The sequence below is a fragment of the Zea mays genome, chromosome 10 (assembly GCF_902167145.1).
Source record: "Zea mays cultivar B73 chromosome 10, Zm-B73-REFERENCE-NAM-5.0, whole genome shotgun sequence".
In the NCBI taxonomy this organism is placed as follows: domain Eukaryota; kingdom Viridiplantae; phylum Streptophyta; class Magnoliopsida; order Poales; family Poaceae; genus Zea; species Zea mays.
The window spans coordinates 43,650,504-43,672,776 of record NC_050105.1 but is presented as its reverse complement, the minus strand read 5'-3'; the positions used below and the strand labels follow the sequence as shown (position 1 = coordinate 43,672,776).

Here is a 22,273-nt window from a genome sequence, read left to right as displayed (position 1 = left end):
CCGTACGTGAGGAACTGCTCCTTATGCACATGTTAGACTTGTGCATATGCTTCTAATTAGTTACTTGCATTTTGTGTATTTAAGACAGGCTCGTGTTTAGTTGTCTGCATTAAAACGTGCTAAGAGAAGAGTGCATAAATAAATTTTTAAATCTTATACAACATGTGTGGTCAGTTTTGTTCCAAAAATCCCAAAAACACTAATATAAAATCGATTTGGTGACTAGATCTTTTAACTAGAAGATGTAATGAAACATAAAAAAAGTCTTGGTTTGTGTGCAGCTGCATGAGCAGCGCCTTGGCTTAGGTCCTGAGCCTAGCCACACCCTTCAATTTGCTTCCGCTCAGCCTATACATCAGACATTTGGTCCTGTTTGTTTGAGATATTTTAGCTTCTGGCAACCAAAACTGTTACGGACTATCAAACGCTCTAGTTTTTCAGTCCGCTTCTATAAAAATCATTTTGATAAAAACCATCGAAAATCAATATGAACACAGAATCGGTCGAGTCATCATGATAGTAAAAATTCATTGCTTTCTAGATCATGAAAACTTTAGTCCACTTCATCTTCTTGCTACAATACATATATTCTCCACAGGCAGATTCTCATAAAAGCTGGTTAGAAAAAAGTTGAACCAAACATGACCAAAGTGAACCAAACAGCATACGCTTTAATTTGTCGCATGGCTGCCCACGCCAACCAAACAGAAGGATTATGGGTCTATTTGGTTCGTGGCTAACTGTGCCACACTTTGGCTAAGGTTAGTCGTTCGAATTAAAGAACTAACATTAAGCAGAAAAGTTAGGTAAAATGTGGCAAGCTAGGCAGCGACCAAACAGGTCATATTACAGAATATCATGAAAACCTTCTTAATGGACGAAAAGGAAAAGTAATAGACATAAACATGTATAAGATGTCACACTAGTATTCGCACTGATATTCACTAAGCTAACTTAGTCCCTAGCCGACATTTAACAGAAGTTTACGCCCATTTGACCCCTTCTCCAGGATCACCCGGAAACAATATTCAGGTAGCCTTTGGGGATTCTATCTTTTTGCAGATGGACAAGAGGTCCTGCAGATGATTCCAAGTAACTTATGTCAGTTTGGCAGCTGACAGCAAGGGTTTAACTAAAATTTCAATGGCTCCATATGGATCCTCTTGTTGCACATCAATGTAATTATAACTCTTCAGAACCTATAGGAAAAACAAATAGATCTTCAAAATAAAGCTCCAAATAACAAAAGAGAGACAAACTGCAGATATAACATGTAAATATAGAAATTGCATGCCAGGTATGTTACCGTTGTCTCAAAGAACATCCTTGCAGCCTGTTTCCTTGTTTTCCCTTCCAAAATTTTGTTCAAACTGAATTTTCCAGGCTGATCATCTGAGGGTGAAGACGCATGATCCTTAAAGAAAAGTGCAACAGCCCTACAACACCAGAATGAAAAGTCACAACTTCCACTCAAATAAGAAGATACAATCAGCTGAAACGCATCTCATTACCTTGTCCTAGCCGACATGCTTCCTAATCCGGTAGTTCCAGTAGCTACACTAGATACCCCTCCAGGTGTACTCATGAGACCAGGGATCTCTGGGTGTTCATCATCTTCATTGATTGGAAAAAGGAATGACATGTTATCAGAGTCACGAGTACTTTGTCCAGGTAATGAATAGTTCCCATCAGATGATGGTATTTCAGAAACAGCAGATCCTCCGAGCCAAGATGGAGTTCCGCCAGGAGTTTTGTAAGGAGTATCATTTCCTCTTATTGAAGATGGCACATCTATTGGTGAGAACCGGGGCAACTCAGGCAACATATCATCGTCTGGCACTGCACCTGCAGCTCCTGGTGACTTTAGGGTTGGCAGAGGTGGTTCAGGCTGTGCCTCTGCATTTCCTGGAGACGTTGGGGTGAGCTCATGGTAAGACAGCTCCGCAGTTCTAGGAACATTTGGGCTTAGCTGCCGTTCAAGTGATGCATCCGGATCATCATTTGCTACACCAGCCACATTGCTACACTCAGCATCAAGGCCACTGACACAAGGGAAGTTTCTCTCATAGGTTTCTTGAAGATCACTGCACGTCCCTGAAAAGGAACAATGAAATGGCTTCTTGAGATTGAACAAACTACACGCCTCCAAGAAAATCAAAGGGTGTAAGCTTACCATGCAGCAGAGGTTCAAGCAAGAAGCTGCCCTGTCTGTTAGTTCTGCTGAATCTCCACACATCAAGGGCTGTCTGGGGTAATTTTCTCCTCTTGCAGATCAACTCATCTAGTTCAGCACCATCAATTTGCTTTCTCATACAGCTGCGCAAGAAAAGATGGAATTGCCACAGGTATCAGAGTACCTCAATTAAAATTACAGCATGCGGAATTTATCATACCAAATGCACCATTTTATATGGTAAAAATATATGAATGATATATTTGTGTAATGGAATGGATCCTAAAATGTTCACCGGTATTGAGTTGTGCAAACCAAAATAGCTACCCTACATGCAGGTGTAGAATAGTGTCAACAACTACATGTACCAATGTACCATAGACCACAAAACAACATAAAACATAAAAGTTTGCTTGATAAATCATAAAGATGTAAATGTATAAAAATAGAAGCCTGATCACTGTTTGTTCTTGACTTGACTGCATCCCGAAGGTAGCGCCGTGTATCATGAAGTATCATGTATGCAATGCATTGGACATCAAAGACTATGAAAACTCAGGACCCTGCCTTTAGAAAGCTAGCACTGGATATTAGCATGCAGACTTTCAAGAACATAGGTATATCTTCTTTTTTGCTCGAATACACAAAAGAGTTATGTATCATCATATTAAGAACAGACGAGAGTCTGATACAGACTTTACCCTGTACCCAATTAAAACTAAGCAAACTCGACCTACAGAGAGTAAGACAGTCCGATAGTCCCTAGGTATTATATTAAGAATACCTACGCAGATCAAGAAAACCATCGAACCCTTATACTACATATACATAGTGGTATTGTAGCTCATTTGAGAACTAGAACCAGGACCAAAACCAGCCCTTAGACCTGACCAGTCACAAGAAACGGGTACAGTGGCAGCGACCCGAAAACGTCGTCCCCGACCCGGAAACGCGGGGTCACAGGTAGCATACCACGTTTCTCGACCCCGTTCCTCGACCCTATCGATCCGAAAACTGTGACTATGGATCTAACAGACAAGAGAAATTTTCTAACTCCAAACTAAAAATCACTCCCATGGGGAGTCGAAATCAAGACCTAAGAAGTGCTACTCAGACCAGCTAACCAACTCAACTAGAGGCCCTTTCACACAAACAATTGAAACTGCAAGAAGCAATTGTTTTCTGTTAAAATAGAAATCACATTAATCATTGTTCCAAATTATTCCACATTGAAAGAATCTTGCATGCCAAAGTTGAGGCTCAATTAAAACTTACTCATTGGAGAGCACAATTTTGTAATCAAATTTCATCCCTCTCTTCCTATTTCTATTGCTAACTTGTGCTTTTGGTCTTCTATTATCCTTGTTCTCTTGTACTGGACGTGGAGATGGCTCAAGCCGAAATTCAGGTAACTGAATGTCTAAAACCAGAGAAGTAAAAAGAAATGTGTCAAGAGTTGGACAAACAAACAAATACTTCAGGTACGTAATGTTTCAAGACAAATACTAACCAAAATTTAGGGGTGCATCATCTGCAAAAGCATCAAAGGTGTTTGGTGCACGTAAATTGGAAATGGATCTCCCAGGTACTTGTCGACCAGCAGAAGTTGTTTCATCAATAACTGGAGGGGTGATAGCCTTGTTTTGCACAAAAGGTGAAGAATCATGGTCCAAATCCATGGGGTCATCATTTCCAAGGATGGACTCTGTTAATTTCAGGTGAGGAAACTCATGTGGAGCTTCACGCATTTTTTCAGGTGGATCTAGTGCTCCATCTGTCAGATTTGCTATGTTGGAATTCACTGGTGAATTGCCTATGGGACGATCTATGGGAGCTTCTTCATTAGGATCGTTATTAGCTCCAAAACCATCATGAAATGGAGGGGACGTCCTGAACATGATTGAAAAGGAGACATGAATCCACAAGTAGGAAAGAGAGGAAACATATTAAAGAGACATACTCATCCTCGATTGCTGTAGGTCCCATGTGTAATGATGGAGCAGGACCTGATTGCTCTACTCTGGCATCCTGCACAGTGAAGTAAAATATTAATGAACAAGAAAAAAAAGAAGAGAAAAAACACAGTAGGATAGTATGAATACCTCATCAAGTTCTATCATCACATATTCTCCTTCTGATGGTTGAACATTGTTTATCGATCAAAATAAAAACTAAGTTAGGGGTTCGACTCAGGTGGTTGCTTCAAAAAAGAATAAACAAGTATTCACTATCGTGAACTTTCTTTACCAGGCAAGGTAATCTGATCAAGAGTCTTCTGATGATTATCTGGCGTACTGCACAAAGTTTAAGAAGAAAATTACATAGGTAGCATTTGCATTGCATGATATAAAACAATGATGAAGAACATCATTACTTACTCCATCAGAGAAATTGCGTCATCCAAGTTCAAGGCGTCAAGATTTAGTGTTGATGGTAGTGTAATGGACTCAAATGGAGCACAGTCTGCATCAATTGGAAGATCGACTTGGACAGAAGCGAATGAAGTTCTCATTGTAGTTAGCATTCGATTACAATCTTGAAACAGATATTGCACCTTCCATGAATAAATGCGAACTAGACCTAGAAGAAGATGCCCTGATAATCTTAGAGCAATTGGAACTTCAGGGAACATTATACTTTCTGGAAAGGCAAAAGATATTCATTAGAAGACTAGGGAAGGATTTACAGAATAAATCACAGCGAAAAGACATCAGAAATCCTAAATGTAGTATAGAATCAAGAGGGTACATATAGATACAAAACATACTAAGAAACATCTTTTCTAAGGAAATTAGAACTGGAGATGGTCATTATAGAATAAATCCAAAACAATAGAGTGAAATGAGAGGTGCTAACTTGCAGCAACCACAACAGACAAATCACTCAATCACATCCACTCTTCCAAACGCCCAACCTAGGGCTCACCAAATCACAAAGATTTTGCCAATTGTCCTTAGTCGTCAGTCCAACTAAATGAAAATAAGGATGATCTACCTCTTACAAACAAACACGGCCGACTTCAAACACTGCATAACTTCACGTGTTCTGTTCCAGGACTAATAAATGAGGCAAAAGACACAATAGTTTGCCAAATAATCTCACAAGTACATTCCTGGCTCAACGCTGAGGCCATATATTTGGCCATAAATAAGCCATATCTTCTGCGCAAACAGCCTATGCGCTAAAGTACTTTTTCCTTTTGCGTTTCTGCATAAACTGTGACAATAACCGTTCCTTACGGGAAATTCATAATCACTACGGAAATACCGGCAGCGAACCCTAATTGGGAATATCATATACGCAGTTCTGAACTAAAACCCAAAGAAGCCCCCTTCTCCGTTTAACTTGCAGAATGCCGGTTGGGGACCAAATTATCGCGCAACTGACCTTCTGTCGCATGATTCCATCACATTTGCACCGAATGCGCCACAGGGAACACCGCACCTTTAACCCTCCACCAGATGCTTCCAAAAATCCCTCGCCAAAAAAAAAAGAATGGGAGGAGAAAAAGATCCAGTTTTTTCTACCGGCGGACGACAGAGAGAAGAAAAAACGCGCCTTTGGGCAAGCGAGGGCGGAGCCGACGGACCTGCGTAGGTGGGGATGTCGATGCCATCGATCTGCGGCTTCTTGATCTTGCGCTCGAGGTGGGCGGCGATCCACACGGTGCCCAGCGGGCTCTTCCGCGCGAGGATCGTGTGCGAGTAAAACATCCTCGGCGGTCCCCTCCGGCTCACCGGATAGGCGCTGGGGTTCAGATAGCGGCGGTGGTAGCGCAGGGGAAGGCGAGGCGGCGACGGGAGGATACGAGGTGCTGGGTTTGCGAACTTGTTTTTGTTGGGGAAATGCTTTTTGGGGAAGCCGGGAAGGGCAGTTTCCAAATTCCAAAGGGTGAGGAGGCGGGAAGGGAGCTTTTGGCGCGCGGTTTTCGGAAGTAGTGACGCAATGGGTGTGCAAACAACATTTGCAGGCTATGGATTATCCTAAGACTATGTCTAACAATTTACGTATCTGGTCATCTAAAACATTATTTTACACTGTAAATTATAATATTAATAGAGTGAAGTTTGAATATGTATATGAGGACAGGTAAGCTGCTAAAGATAGTCTAATCATTCTTGTCTCTTCTCATTAGGGGTGATAATGAATTCTAAATTTTATACTATAAAATTTAAGTGTCACATCAGACTAAAACCAGGTTATATTACCATTCATTTTTTAACTAAACTTTATTAAGGGTCATATCATATTATGAATACATTACCACGTCTACTTCTCTCTCTATTCTTATTATTTATTCATTAGGTATGTGTCCATACGTTGCCACGAGGCGTAGGAGCGTGGGGAGCGACGTCTAAACTACAAATATATTTTTTGTTTTGTAAACACTAAGGTATGTATGGTATAGTGGTTAGTCACAAATTTCTAGAGTAGAGGGGTATGTGTTCAAGTGCTTGTTCTGCACTATTTTTTGCGAGCGCTGGGCTTGAGGAGGGTGAAGTCGTGGTAGCACCAGTGCCCACGTTAGGTTCTTAATAGATAGTAGATATTTTTCAATACTTTCTATTCTTTCATTCATCCCCTATTTTTTCTCTTCTCCAACCATTTCCCTTATTCACCTCCTCTTTACACTTTAACTCAAGTATTTGACTTTTATACATCATTTCTGGAGTTCAAAAAACTTTGTAATAACATAATATACACATTGTTATATGGGGTTCAAGTGCTCGTTCTGCACTATTTTTTGCGGGCGCTGGGCTTGAGGAGGGTGAAGTCGTGGTAAGAGATTTTTCAATACTTTCTCTTATTTCATTCATCCCCTATTTTTTTCTCTTCTCCAACCATTTCCCTTATTCACGTCCTCTTTACACTTTAACTGAAGTATTTGACTTTTATACATCATTTCTGGAGTTCAAAAAACTATACAATATTTGTAATAACATAATACACATTGTTATATGGTAATTAAAATTGAAAATAATTAATTTATCCATTAAGAGCATTCATTAATGAAAAGGGGAGCTTTGAAATCCTCATGTACATAGTGAGCAAACATTCTCACCCTCGCGATGGGGTGAAAGAGAGGACGTAGTTGGAGAGCACCTTACACTAGTACACCAAATAAAGGGAGGGCGATATCGAGGGAATCCTTGGAGCGCGCCTAAAAGTTTTTTGTGTTGTCAGTTGTGAAAAAATTGTTTTCTGCTGAGAAAAAAGAGAAATAATGGTTCGATACTCTCTTATCTGATGGTAGGTGAGTATTTTTCTGAATTTAGTTCACTAGAAAAATAAGGGGTTTGACTGCTTCGTAAGTTGAACTACGAAAAAGCTAATGTAATGGGGAAAGCAGGGACTGAGTGGGAGGTCTTTGGTTCAGTTTTCTTCTTTTTCAAAGTAGAAGCAGTTACTAAAAGCAGAATGAAACGTACCTTAGTGTGGTGTGAAGGTAGGATATAAACAAAATAAATAAAAGATAAATGGTAGAGGAATATGTTTATTTATATTTGTTGGTTGCTTCACTCAAGTCTGTAATAAACGATGGGATTTTTCTTATTTATATACAAAAGCTAGGGTTTAAAATATATGGTCACATAAGCCTTGTTGGGCTATAGGGTTTCTCAATACTCCTCTTGGGTCTGTGCGGCAAGATGCAATGCTTGCAAAACTCCATAGAATCACTAAGAAAAAATATTGAAGAAAAGGTACATCGTTCACGCTCATGGTGTTGTACATTTTACTTCGTTAAAAACCTTAAGTTAGAAATTTTCATGAAAACTCACATAAGGGAAAAGAGTATTCACCTAAGTTTCAAATGATCTTCAAGATCCCCTGATGGACTTAAACTTAATATTTGAGGGTTTATTTACGAGATTATGAAAATTCTCCCCCTAAGATCTGCAACTCTCTATGTAACACTCTGGGTGTTTATCTCATGTTAAGTCGTGAGATTTGACCTCAGTACGGATCATTTGTGGAGATAATGATTTCTCGATCGCTGCTATTGCCATTTATCAAGTTCATTCATAAAAGTTTCACAAAATTCGGAATTATTCGGTCTTGAGAAATGCCAAATCTAGAGCATGTTAAAATTTATTTAATGAAACGAATGCAAAATTCGAAAGTCAATCCAGTCTTGCAATTATTGCCCAAACTCATTTATTCGAACTTCTCGACCGAAGTCATCCAATCTGTGTCCATGTACGATTCCTCGATATTTGATCCATGTCCAAATATTTTATCCGAATTCGTATTCTCAAGCATAATCTTTAATGTGTCGGCTTCTAATTGATTCATATCCAACCCGACCCGATATCTCTATATCCAATCCAAATTCGAAACCAACATCGGCAATGATTTTAAAATGTCACGACTCGCCTTTTTCTGATTGTAAATCCGGAAGCCAATCAAAACCTTGAGTTAAAATTTTATTTTCAAAATAGTGCGCGAGAGGGTTTCAAATGTGCCAAACCAGGCTTTGATACCACTTAGGAAACGGTGATGCCTAAGAGGGAGTTGAATTAAGACTTCTAAAACTTTCTCTAAACTAGGCCACAATTAAATCCCTAGAGCAAAACCTATGCAAATAAACAATCTAGAATGTGCAAACTAGGTTTTGTCTAAGTATTGCTATCTCTACCGCCAGGGGCGGATCCAAGGGGTGGGCAAGGTGGGCCATGGCCCCACCTCAATTTTTTTAACCCTTATATCTAGGTTTAGGTACACACAAAAATAAAGAAACTTTTATATAGTAAACATGGACAAATCAAATATAAACTAGGTTTTGACATATTTTTCTCTCGACGCTTCACTGCTCAGTCCACTCTTCACATGAGCCATTCGATTCTCTTCTCTAGTGCAAGCCCACTCGTGGCTCACTCGTTTCTTCAGTCATCGACTGGCTGATTAGTCGGTGACCTAACTCGCCCACTGCAGCGCCACCTTACCTCCTCATTACTCGTCAGCTCATCGCCTTGTCGGGATCCTGCATTCAATGTTGATACTTTGCCTCCTAGTCCACATCAATAGATGGGCAAGCAATTGGTGGGACCGTGGCATCATCTGTCTCTCGCTAACTCACTAGGGTCCCGTGCCGTCGCAACACGACACTGGCTGCACTTGTCACCATCGACATCTATCGCTGCCTTGCCTCCTGCCCTCAGTCCTCCCACCTGTTGCCGCCTCATCAACGCCATCTCACGACATATTCAACGACTCGCCACAATGACGCACCGATGCGGCTGCTCCGCTCCAATGCCTCGTTCTCAGCCAGTCCACCTATTTTCTCTCTCCAGCTCTCCTTTAGGTAGCCAAAAAGGTTTTTTTGGTATTCATATCATTTTGGAAAAACTAGATATTATCATTTAACATTCATGTTATTATCATCAGTCTACATTTATCTAGTGGTCTAGTTTGGTGATTTGTCTTTTGCGCTGTCGGCCCCACCTAGAATTTTGTTCTGCGTCCGCCACTGTCTATCGCAAAGTCTAAGTTTCAATTCTAAATAATCTAACTATAAAGACAAGATTGAAACTTAAATACTTAATATAAATGTGAAAGGTAAAGAGCAAGGTAGAGATGCAAACTCTCATGGATGACGCCTGTATTTTTACCGAGGTATCCGGAACCACGCAAGGTTCCGACTAATCCTCGTTGGTGCCCCTATGCAAAAGGGTAGCTCATGCGAGGGCCAAGCATCTCGGTCGAGTAACTCCGTAGAGAGCCACGGGCCTTCTCCACGTGTAAGTGGTGCTCCGCTTGCGGCTCCTGTCAGACGCTCCTCGTCGTCTCCACTATCGAGCTTCCAGCTGAAATGCCACGTGCCTCGTTCCCACCGGTGCACGGTGGCAGTCGTGACACAAGCACGGTTGTCACGGTCTCGCAAGACTCTCGCCCCACTTGGTACAATTACAACGGCCCACGCAAGAGACTGAGGGGTTATGTGGTTTTTCTAAACTCGCTCAACTAACTAGGGTTCACCTAGAGCAACCGCATAATTGGTCTAACTAACCTAAGCACTTCGCAAAAACACCTACGCTAATCACCGAGTGATTCTATTAAGATTTGGGTGTTTGAGCACTTGGAAATGTCTACAATATGCCTTGGTATGTTGCTTGGGCTCCCACACCTTGAAATGACCAGTTGGGGGGTATTTATAGCCTTCCCCCACAATTATAGTCGTTGGACAGAAGCAGTAGCTTTCTGTCAACGAGCGCACCGGACAAGCACTATTCAATGTCCAGTGCTCTGCCACGTCAGTCGACAGTTGTGGTCTGTAGCAGTCGACCGTTGGATCTGACTGTTACCAGATTGTCCAATGTACATCGGACAGTCCGATGCTACAGCCTGAGAGCACCCGTTGTGGGCCTCTCTACACAGACTGCCTGGTGTCCCACCGGACAGGTTACGGTTCACTGTCCGGTGCACCACGAGTGCGCTGGTTGACTGCCCTCTTCATGGATTTCTTTGCTGATTCCTTGGGCTTCTTTTGTTCTTGGGTCTTGGACTTCTACACTTCTTTTTATGTCTTCTTTTGAGATGTTGCATCCTTAGTGCCTTAGTCCAATCCTCTTCGCATCCTGTGAACTATAAATACAAACACATTAGTCCACAGGTTATGTTGATCATCAAACACCAAAATTCTTTTAGCCAAATAGCCCAGGGTACATTTTCCTTACAGTCTCCCCCCTTTTTAGTGATTGATGACAACACAACCAAAGCATGCAAATATAACAAACATTTCAATGAAAATATGCAATCTACTTGCTAGGTGCATGAGTGTCCCCTCAAAGTGAGATTATGGACTTAAGCCTACCCGTAACTCCATAATTCACTTACTTCCTATTTTAGACCAAAGGTACTTGAAATACCAAAACCACTTGTAAGATCAAAGATTTAAAAAAATAAATTTGGTGGTGTTTGGTGTTTGATATTTTTCATGATTTGGTCCATAAAACTTCTCCCTCTTTGGCATCAACCACTAAAAAGGAAGACATTAAAAGCATATAGGAAGCAAATTAAGACATGCCCTCTAAAAGATTTGTCAATTGAAGTTCTAAAAGATTACTCCTCCTACAAGAGTATTCTCCTTTTAAGAGAATATTCTCCCCCTTTGTCATAGACGAAGAAATATTCCCCCTGGTTTTATTAGACTAACTCCCCCTATGCATAGGTAAAAGATATATTTTGACAACATATGCATTTATAGCAACATGGGAAGCGTAAGATATGAAATATAGTCTAAACAAACATAGGAGAAGACATGTAAATGATACCAATTGTAGTCTTTTGAGACATGAGAATACTTGTAGATTTGTAGTGGAAGCTTATTGTCTTTCTCTGGGGACTCCATTTTCTTTCAATGAGACTACTGCATATAATTGACTTGAAAGCAGACATTAGTCTCAAAGATTTAGATTATAGAGTAACCTCCCTCTGGAAGTGTGCATACAAGTTTTGAATACTTGTAGGAGACTTGCACTTTGATTTTGAAATCAAGAGGGGCAAATTATTTATAATCCGAACTTTGGCACATATAAGTTAAATGATACCAATTGAAGCATTGAAGTATATTATGTGTAAATACCAATTGGAGTATCGTTTACTTAGGAATGATGAATAAGCTATGTGTTGTGCTTAACTAAACATTGTCTCGGTGAGTGAGTATGAGGCTGTCTGTCTGTGAGTCATCTCTAAGCCGTTCGACACGTCTGTGGGCATCTACCAGAGATTCCTTACTAGGGATACGGAGCCAACCCCATTCTTCCCTCCTCATCTGCTCGCTCCGTCTCCCGGTTAATGCCATCCCCATACGGCCACTAGCTCCTATATTCCACAGATGTGTTTCCGTAGCAATTCCTTGCCTGGTGGGAAACTCAGGGCAGATTTGAAGACTGCCGTCAAAGATCCAGCGAGGAGGTAGCGTATCCATCCCAAAATCGCAACATCTGGACTAAGGGAAGGAGCTGAATAAGCGCGCATCACCCTCGTCGTCCTCGCCGCCAATGCCTCCGCGGCCGAGGCGCCACTCGTCGTCACGCACAAGAATGCTTCGCTCTACTGCCAGATCCGCGCGCGTGAGTATCGCTAGTCCCCCATAGCCGAGATGTGGTTTGTTACTTGTGTAGTCTGCTGATCTGGCTCTTCTTTTTTTGGAGATTTGAAGGCGCCTTCAGTTGATAGTTTTGTCGAGATAGTGGACGAAGAAAAATGCCAGTACGCGAACCCTATCCATCCGCCGTCCTCGACGAGAAGGTCCAACAGATGCTTCACAACTCGCGTGCCGAGCTCGACGTCCCATCAGCAGCTTCCTCTCTCCAGGGTCTAGGCAAGTCCCCGAACCCTATCCCTTCGCCTGTCCCACTGTTCCCCATTTCTAGCCTAATTTATGTATGTGCATGAATAATCAGTTTATAGGTTATGCGCCATAGCTTTTATGTCTAAAAGAATTGTGACAATTGTGCTTGGTTTTACCTTTTTAGTTTCAGTTCTGAAAATACTTGTACATAAGGTGTAATTGTGACAGTTCTGAAAATGTATATGTTCAGCAATGGCTTCTTATTCCCATTTCTTTTCTATGTGTTCTAAAAATCATCATCGTTTAGAAATGTATGTGTTGTTATTTTTTTCTATGTGTAATGGCTTCTTGTTCCCATTTCTTTTTCTAGCAGCTAATTGTTCCTCTTTCATTTCCAATGCTTTCAGCCATTTGCCTCTTAATGAGGTTTCAGCTTCAGAATTGGTGGTGCCATTTTCTCATGGACACCCCAAAGCAGCCAGGCGCCTATGGTGGGCCTCAGGTAACTAAAGTCTATGGTGATGTTGTTGTCGGTCTCGTAAACCATAGTTGTCTCAATTTTTCAAATCCTTAGTGTATTTGGGATGATTAGCAGAATAAAAAGATTACATCCAAGTATGTGTCAGCTGGCGCATACATATTGTTGGGGACTTGTTCTCAAGTGCTATGAATTAAGAACAAGGCAACATAAAGTGTTAAATGTTAACGTCCTTCGTCCATGAAACATTATTCCCTTGAGGATAATGGGCCTTGGACGAAGGTTGATGAGAGTAAAATTACGAAGCTTAAGTCTTCGTAATAAAATTTCAATACATATTGTGAGACAACATAAAATTAAAGGTATAAAAAGGGGTAAATAAATCATAAACGAATTATATTATATTTACTTAATATATTGAATCATTGAATACAATAATACCTCTGCCTTGACAAAGGTTGGATTCCAGAAGATGCGATGGTAATTACCAGAATGCGTGAACAGTAAAGGAATATTGTTCACTATTTATAGGCACAGGACGCAGCCTGTGAGAAATTACAAGTATGCCCCTTATAAAAGCTTACAACATTGACTCAGACCTTTATGGACTAAAAGGTCATTCTATCTTTAAGTCGGTTTGTAATACCGAAGCTCCACGAAGAGGAACCTTCGGCCATCTTATACAAACAATTTCAGCCGAAGACCGCTTCTTCCTGTAAGACCTTCGGCGACGAAGCATAGGCCCAACAGTAGCCCCTTTTGCGGTGCTAGATCGTTTTTCGTAACGAGCTTGATCCGTGAAAAAAGTCTCTTAGGCTTCGGGGAGCCGAAGGTCCAAAAAACACCTTCCCTGAGCTCGTTGTCGAGAAACGATTCAATTTCCCAGCGCGTAGCGGTCCCACCTTGCAGAGTTACTGTTTGGTCTCTGCGGTCCACCGCACAGCGAGTGCAAGCGGGTTTCCGCCTGGTGTAAAAATCCTGGCGCTTCGCCTTCTTTCCTGCAGTACTATATAAACAGATGAGTAGGTGTGAAGTTACCACAGCACTCATTGCTATTTGCACTGTTCTGCTGCCAAAATTTTTAACCATCGCCGAAGCTTGTCTGTCGGAATCAAACGAAGCTCCAGTTTGAAGCCTGCTTCGTCAGAAAAAACTTCGGAAGAAGAAAGTATTAAATTTCCACACATTCATAATTAAATGGCCAGAGTGCGTTCTACCGCCAGGGTTGAGCGTGAGGGGGGCGAAACTGAAGCTTCGGAGAGTGTTCCCATCTCCGAAGCCATGCAACGATCCGGGCTGGTGACTTCGGAAAAGATCCCTAGTGATGATGCAGAACAAGCAGAACAAGCAATCGCTGAAGAGAAGAAGATATTGAGGAAACTGATCCCGAAGATGATTATCGCATTGCCATGCCAAGCAAGCCCAGCCACTTGGACTTCGGGAAATCTACTGTTTCGAAGGCTGATCTGTCCAAGATGGTAAAGTCAGGCTTTTTTACTGAAAATCAGAAGAAGCTATTACGCTTCGGGGGAGAAGAGACTACCCAAAGCCGGAGAAGGATGAAATTGTTATTTTCAAGAGCTTCCTAAAGGCTGGGTTAAGATTCCCCCTACATGGGATTATTGCAGAGGTACTGAAGAGGTTCGGTATCTATTTTCACCAGCTGACCCCTAACGCTATCGTTAGGCTTAGTGTTTATATCTGGGCACTCCGAAGCCAAGCGGTGGAGCCGTTTGCGGACAGCTTTTGCCGAGTTCACGAGCTGCACTATCAGACGAAGGCTAGAAAGGATGGATTACATGACAATTTTGGTTGCTATAATTTTGCTTATCGGAAAACTACAAAGTTTCCTGTGATCAGCTACCGAAGCAAATGGGCAGCAGGCTGGAAATCGGAGTGGTTCTATGTCAAGGTTGATGACGATAAGGAAAAGCTTGTGCAAAGTCCACTTGAACTAACCTTCGGAGAAACCCGCCCCCACTGCAACATGACACCAGAGGGTCCAACTCAAAAAGCAATGTATGAATTCAGAATAGTTGCAGAGCATATCAGTACAAGGGACCTGGTTCAGGAGTTTTTGGCTTTCCAGGTTTTTCCTAGTGTAAAAGAGTGGGAAATGCCGAAGCTGAAAGGGGAGAAGAAAGAAGGTGAACTTGTGCGTTTACCTTACTACTTCAAGTTTAAGAAATACTTTAAAACACCTTGCCAAGAGTGGCTGGATACGATTGAAGTGATGTGCAATGAAATACTTGGCAATTATTCTAAAAAAGAAGATCAGTTGATGACCGCAGCCTTCGGCACCCGTCCGAAGCGAAGACTAAACCGAGTGCTGGACGCCCTGGGTTTCGAATACCCTGATTACGAAAATCTGAACAAAGGTGCCGGAGGCCAAAAAAGGAAAAGGATAACTGAAGCCTTAAATGAAGATGAAAAAGAACTACCAAAGAAGAAAATTCCGAAGAGGAAGAAAGCGTCTTCTCCGAAGCGTAAAATATCCGACGAAGAAGAAACCCCCGCATCACCCTCTGCCGCTGACGTTGAGGAAATTCTGAAGGTAATGACTGAATCCTTACCTGCGAAGCTAAGTCCACTGGGGCCCCAACTGACAAAGTTTTTTCAGAAGGACAAGGAGCCCGAAAAATCGAAGAAAATAATCAAAGCAAAGAGACAAAGAATTATCACTGTGACAGAAGTAATTGACAAGACACCGCCAAGAGCTTCAGCTCAGAAAACACCAGCGGCTGCGGAAGGGACAAATATTGAAATTACACCTTCGGAGGTCGCAGCTGCCGAAGCTGCCTCAGCTGAAGATTTGAACCTGGAGAGCACAATCGAACACATTGACAAAATACTGCTAGACATGGCTGCAGAAGAAACTACCACCGCCGCCGAAGAGGCCGCGACCGCAGCGTCGGGGAAAGGGAAGGAAATTGCTGATGAAGCTTCAGAAGACGAAGCCTTCATGTTCCAGAATTTAGTTGGGGAAAAACTATCGAAAACTGAAATAGAAGAGCTTAGAGAGTATGCCAAATCCTGCGGATACAAACCTGGAGCACTCCTCTTCGGAGGCATTGATGATGAAAAATTAGATTGTATTCGAGATCAAACTGGAGCCAAAGTTATCGGTACTCTGTCAAAGAGTATCGGTTTTCCGAAGCTAGAGACAGACATCAGCCGCTACCGACGACAACATATCGTTGGTAGTTTATTTTACTCCAATTTCAAGGTGAACTACTTTTCCCTTAACTTTTATTGTTTCTAATAATAAAAACATGTCTGACGAAGGTTGTTTTCGTGCAGAGTATGCTGTTGAGCAAAGCCTTGAAAATGCAACAAGATTTTGAAGATAAGAAGCACGAAGTTATAATTGAAAATTTGGAAAGCAAAATAAAGGAGCACTCAGATGCTATCGAGAAAAAGAACTTTGAGCTCCAGGCAACCGAAGGTTTATTGGCGGAAGCTGAAGCAAAAATAACAGAACTGAACACGAAGCTTCTCCGCCAATCTGAGCAGTTCGAACAAGAAAAGCAAGATCTTAATGCAAAACTTGAAGCCGAAGCTCAACAAAGTTCAGATTTGAGAAATTTATTGACGAGCCTTCAAGAAAAATGTTTGGAATTTAGCAACAAATGCATTCAACGATTAAGAAAAATTTTCCACTCAGTTGGAGCCAGCAGTGAAAAATTCACCCCCTCAGCCGAAGATCTACCGAGGACCTTCGAACATATTGAGGGTGAGATTGACGAGCTCGACGAAGTCATAGCTGGGCACGGTGACTTCTGTGCCTGGGTGGCTTCTCGGGGCACTGCTGCAGCTTTCCTAAAAGCCGGCTGCGATCATGGAAAGATTGTCAATAGGCCAAATTTCACTTTATCACCATCAATCCTAGATGACATTCCTGATCTCGCCCGAAGTATCTCTAACAGATTTGTAAAAATGATATGGACAAAAGGTGGGCGAGAAAAGGCTGGAGACGAAGCTCGTAGCCACCTTGAACCAGTAAGAAACCATACCTTGTGCTTACCTTTTCCTGCAAGCCCGATTTTGACTTACAACGACCTTATTCATGTAGGATGACGAAGCCGAAGCCGATGATTAAAAAATGACGCCGAAGCTGAAGCTCCTTGGAGATTAAATAGTAGACTGTAGACAGTACTTGAGAAAGTTTTGAGATAACTTTTGTAAATGTAACTAAAACTTGTCTCTAATGAGTTCTGTTCATACCTTGTGATATATCCTTATCCTTCCATTGATGTATGAGAAGTGCTTTGATGTGGACGAAATGTTCTTTTTTGAGCCGAAGGCGAAAAAAACACCTTCCCTTCTTTTCGTACGCAGCGAAGCATAGAAAACAACATTTCCCTTCTTCCCGAAGCTTTCCTTTTTGTACACGAAGCTCTTTTCTTTTTGCCAAAGCAAGCATTTATGCCATGATGATGATTATCCTACATATGCCTGGATGAATGTCTATGAATGCAAATGCTATGATGTAATGTGATGTGCAAATGAATGTCCAAGCGCGTATCCGAAGCCATACTCATAGCCAAAACAATCACACCTCAGCTCTGCATTCCCTTAGGAACGACTTTGGAGCTTCTTCGCCTTTACTTTTGGCGGAATCAGCGTTGACTTTTCGCTGTAAGCTCTGCATTCCCTTAGGAACGACTTTGGAGCTTCTTCGCCTTTACTTTTGGCGGTATCAGCGTTGACTTTTCGCTGTAAGCTCTGCATTCCCTTAGGAACGACTTTGGAGCTTCTTCGCCTTTACTTTTCGGCACTCGATGGTGCACTCTCAGCTTTTACATTTACATTCCTTGGGGGATTTTGCTCTTATAGAACTAAAAAAGGAAATTACATGTGATGGCCCCATTAAAAACCTTTCTCCCCCTTCGGAAAGGAAAAGGGTGCCATGAAAGAAAAATAAAAAATATGAAAAATTACATCAAGTTATACATAATATCGCCGAAGCTCATCCGCATTCCAAGATCTAGGAATGTCATTGCCGTCCATATCCTTCAATCTGTATGAACCGGGTCTTGACGAAGATGCTACTAAGAAAGGTCCATCCCATTTCAACTGCAACTTGCCCACTGTTTCTGGGTTGGCCACTCTCCGAAGCACCAAGTGTCCTGGCTCAATATTCTTTAGCCGAACCTTTCTATCTCGCCATTTGATTGTTTCGGCTTGATATTTATTGATGTTCTCCACGGCTTGCAGCCTGATCCCTTCTAAAGCATCTTTTTCCACAGAATTAGCAGCTTCGGAACCTGATTCTGCCGAAGCTACTACCCTTATTGATCCGGTTTTAGCTTCCTCCGAAGTTATTGCTTCGTCACCGAATAATAACTTGAATGGAGTAAAGCCTGTAGACCTTGATGTTGTCGTATTGTGGCTCCACACCACTTTGGTTAACTGATCTGGCCACTTTCCCCTGGGTTGATTGAAGATTAACTTCATTATTCCTGTCATTATAATGCCGTTGGCTCTTTCAACGAGTCCATTTGACTCCGGATGTCTGACTGATGCAAAGTGGATCTTCGTACCAATTTGATCACAGAAATCCCTGAAAGCTTCGGAGTCAAACTGTGTTCCATTGTCCACAGTAATAGCCTTTGGTACCCCGAAACGACAAACAATATTCTGCCAGAAAAACTTTTGGACGGTGGCCGAAGTTATTGTGGCTAAAGGCTTTGCCTCAATCCATTTAGAAAAATATTCCACCGCCACTACAACATATCTTAGATTCCCTTGGGCCGGTGGTAACGGACCTAACAAGTCAAGGCCCCACCTTTGCAATGGCCAAATGGGTTGTATGAGTTGTGTTAAGGACGAAGGTTGTTTTTGATCTTTTGCACATTTCTGACAACCTTCGCACTTTTGGACTAATTCCGCTGCATCCGAAGCTGCCTTCGGCCAATAAAATCCTTGGCGGAAATTTTTTCCAAGCAACGGCCTAGATCCAATGTGAGATCCACACAGTCCTGCATGTATTTCTTTCATTAACTCTATACCTTCGGTTTTGGATAAACACTTGAGTAGCGGAGCACAAACTCCATGCTTGAACAACTCCCCTTCTATCATGACATATGGACGAGCTCTTGCCTCTATCCTCCTGTTATAAGCTTCATCATCTGAAAGGAATTTTCCCTGAAGGTAAGAGATGATCTCAGTTCTCCAATCTTCGCTATAAACAGGAGATATATTGAGGACTGCTCTTTCAAGAAGTTCCACCGAAGGTGCCTTTATTGTTTCGAAGAATACATCCGAAGGTAAGGGCAGCCCCTGTGCTGCTGACTTAGCTAGCAGATCAGCATGCTCATTTTGTCCTCGAGGGATATTTTTGACAGAAAATCCTTCGAAGGAAGCTTCAACTCTTCGAACCATATCCAGATATTTTTCAAGCTTCGGATCTTTAGCCTTGCAACTCTTGTCAATATGACCCGAAACAACCTGGGAATCAGTTTTAAGTATGGCCCTTCTGATTCCCATTGCTTTTAGCTTCCGAAGACCCAGAAGCAAGGCTTCGTACTCGGCAATGTTATTTGTGCAACTAAAATCAAGTTTTGCCGCATAGCAAGTTTTAACTTTGGAAGGTGAAACCAACACAGCAGCCGCTCCTGCTCCGAAGGTTCCCCAAGACCCATCACAAAACACAGTCCATGCTTCGGCGTCTTTATTTGTTTCTTCCTCCTGAGCCCCTGGCGTCCAGTCAGCAATGAAGTCTGCTAACGCCTGGGACTGAATCGAAGATCTATGAACATATTCAATACAAAATTCGTTGAGCTCTGCAGCCCATTTTCCAATCCTTCCAGTAGCTTCTCGGTTCCTCATAATATCCTTCAGAGGTTGTGAAGAAGGAACAATTATATTGTAAGCTTGAAAATAGTGCCGAAGCTTCCTGGATGCCATCAAAACAGCATATAACACCTTCTCCAATTCTGTGTAGTTTTTCTTTGATATACTAAGAACTTCAGATACAAAATACACTGGGACCTGCTTCCTGACTTGGCCATCAAGCTTCTCCTGGACAAGTGCTGCACTTACCGCTGAGTGCGAAGCTGCCACATATAATAACAAAGGAGCCCCTGGCGTAGGTGGGGTTAGTGCTGTTAGATCTATCAAATACTGTTTCAGCCCTTCGAAGGCCTTCTGCTGAATTGGTCCCCATTGAAAGACTTCGGCTGACTTCAGCACTTCGAAGAATGGTAAGTTTCTTTCTGCTGATCTGGATATGAATCTATTGAGAGATGCCAACCTTCCTGTCAATCTTTGAGCCCCCTTCTTTGTAGTTGGTGGCTCCATCCGAAGTATAGCTTCAATTTTACTTGGATTAGCTTCAATTCCCTTTGTTGAAACCAAGCATCCAAGAAATTTCCCCTTCTTTACTCCGAAGACGCATTTTTCTGGATTCAGCTTTAAACCAGCTTGTCTGAAACCGGCGAAGGTCTCCTGCAGATCAGCAATATGATTCTCCTGTTTCGTGCTTTTTACAATGATGTCATCAACATAAGTTAGCACATTTCTGCCTATCTGAGACTAGAGAACCTTCGCAGTCATTCTGCTGAAACTTCCTCCAGCGTTTTTGAGCCCCTCAGGCATCCGAAGATAGCAATATGTGCCACTTGGAGTTATGAAGCTAGTCTTCGGCTCATCTTCCTTCTTCATCCAGATTTGATGGTAGCCTGAATAACAGTCTAACAGACTCATGAGCTCTGAAGAAGCTGCTGCATCAACTAAAGAGTCTATCCTTGGCAATGGGAATTCATCCTTCGGACAAGCCTTGTTAAGATCTGTAAAATCGATACACATTCGCCACTTACCATTGGCCTTTTTTACCATAACAGTGTTAGCTAGCCATTCTGGGTACTTTACTTCTCTGATAACTCCTGCACTGAGAAGTCTTTTGACTTCGTTACGAGCACCTTCGGCCTTATCATCTGACATTTTCCGAAGCCTCTACTTTCTGGGTCTGAAGGATGGGTCAACATTGAGCGAGTGTTCAATAACATCCCTATTTACTCCGCAGAGATCATTAGCTGACCATGCAAAAACATCTTTGTTGTTGAACAAAAACCTTATCAAGGTTTTCTCCTGCTCTTCGGATAATTGAGAGCCTAACAGCACCTTCTGCTCTGCTATGTCCTCACATAAGAGCATAGGCTTCGGCTGATCTGCTGAAGCTGCTTTCTCCCTTCTAAATTTGTACTGTTCACAAGCTTCAGCTCCATCTATGTTATGGATTGCTTTTGAGTCAGTCCAATTGCCTTCGGCCCTTCTGGCAGCTTCCTGACTTCCATGGATAGCGATGGGTCCTTGATCCGAAGGTATCTTCATGCAAAGATAGGCAGGATGAAGAATTGCTTCGAAAGCATTGAGGGTGCCACGACCAATAATTGCATTGTAAGGGTATTCCATGTCAACAATGTCAAACACAACTTGCTCAGTTCTAGTGTTGTTGATGAACCCGAAGGTCACTGACATGGTGATCTTGCCCAGTGCTACAATCTGTCTTCCTCCGAAGCCACAGAGAGGATGTGTAGCATCATGAATCTTATCTTCTGGCTCTTGCATTTGTCTGAAGGCCTTAGCAAATATGATGTCAGCTGCACTGCCTGTGTCAACCAGGACATTGTGGACCAGAAATCCTTTGATAACACAAGAGATAACCATGGCATCGTTGTGTGGGTAATCCTTGAGCTGAAGGTCCTCTTGGGAGAAGGTAATAGGAATGTGAGACCATCTTGACTTGATGAAGGGTCCTTGCACCCCAACATGCTGTACCCTTCTCTGTGCTTCCTTCTTTTGTTTCTTGTTAGCTGGCTCTAAGGACGAACCACCTGTGATCGGGAGCACCAGCTTCGGGTCCAAAGCAGCTCCAGCTTGATCGTTGAACGAAGCCATCAGCTCAAAAAGTGGAAGTGAGTTCACCGGAGGTGGGCGCCAATGTTGGGGACTTGTTCTCAAGTGCTATGAATTAAGAACAAGGCAACATAAAGTGTTAAATGTTAACGTCCTTCGTCCATGAAACATTATTCCCTTGAGGATAATGGGCCTTGGACGAAGGTTGATGAGAGTAAAATTACGAAGCTTAAGTCTTCGTAATAAAATTTCAATACATATTGTGAGACAACATAAAATTAAAGGTATAAAAAGGGGTAAATAAATCATAAACGAATTATATTATATTTACTTAATATATTGAATCATTGAATACAATAATACCTCTGCCTTGACAAAGGTTGGATTCCAGAAGATGCGATGGTAATTACCAGAATGCGTGAACAGTAAAGGAATACTGTTCACTATTTATAGGCACAGGACGCAGCCT

The 22,273-nt window shown here is 42.1% G+C and overlaps 1 protein-coding gene across 4 annotated transcripts; it reads right to left on the bottom strand.

The window, feature by feature from the left end:
- Positions 1 to 609: 609 nt before the first annotated feature.
- On the bottom strand, positions 610 to 6,090 carry LOC100304299 (Sister chromatid cohesion 1 protein 3). Of its 4 annotated transcripts, XM_020545120.3 has the most exons (12): positions 5,561 to 6,009; positions 4,728 to 4,813; positions 4,552 to 4,636; positions 4,421 to 4,467; positions 4,276 to 4,307; positions 4,134 to 4,201; positions 3,684 to 4,063; positions 3,449 to 3,593; positions 2,174 to 2,316; positions 1,512 to 2,094; positions 1,307 to 1,436; positions 652 to 1,199 (listed from the first exon to the last, which is right to left on the bottom strand). In XM_020545120.3, exons 2-12 carry the CDS (start codon positions 4,732 to 4,734, stop codon positions 1,098 to 1,100), a joined length of 1,722 nt encoding a protein of 573 aa, XP_020400709.1. In that variant the 5' UTR covers positions 4,735 to 4,813; positions 5,561 to 6,009; the 3' UTR covers positions 652 to 1,097. The 4 variants fall into 4 exon arrangements, with proteins under 4 accessions (XP_008662083.1, XP_035818990.1, XP_020400709.1 ...); XM_008663861.3 differs by having other exon boundaries at positions 610 to 1,199; positions 4,552 to 4,813; positions 5,763 to 6,090; XM_035963097.1 differs by having other exon boundaries at positions 610 to 1,076; positions 4,552 to 4,813; positions 5,763 to 6,088.
- Between the last annotated feature and the right edge of the window lie 16,183 nt (positions 6,091 to 22,273).

Coding starts and splice junctions, on each gene's coding strand:
- LOC100304299 (XM_008663861.3), bottom strand. CDS start 5,886: ATGTTTTACTCGCACACGATCCTCGCGCGGAAGAGCCCGCTGGGCACC. Junction 2,317..3,448: donor AAAATTGTGCTCTCCAATGA/GTAAGTTTTAAT, acceptor TTTCTTGCGCAG/CTGTATGAGAAAGCAAATTG. Junction 2,095..2,173: donor GCTTGAACCTCTGCTGCATG/GTAAGCTTACAC, acceptor GTTCCTTTTCAG/GGACGTGCAGTGATCTTCAA.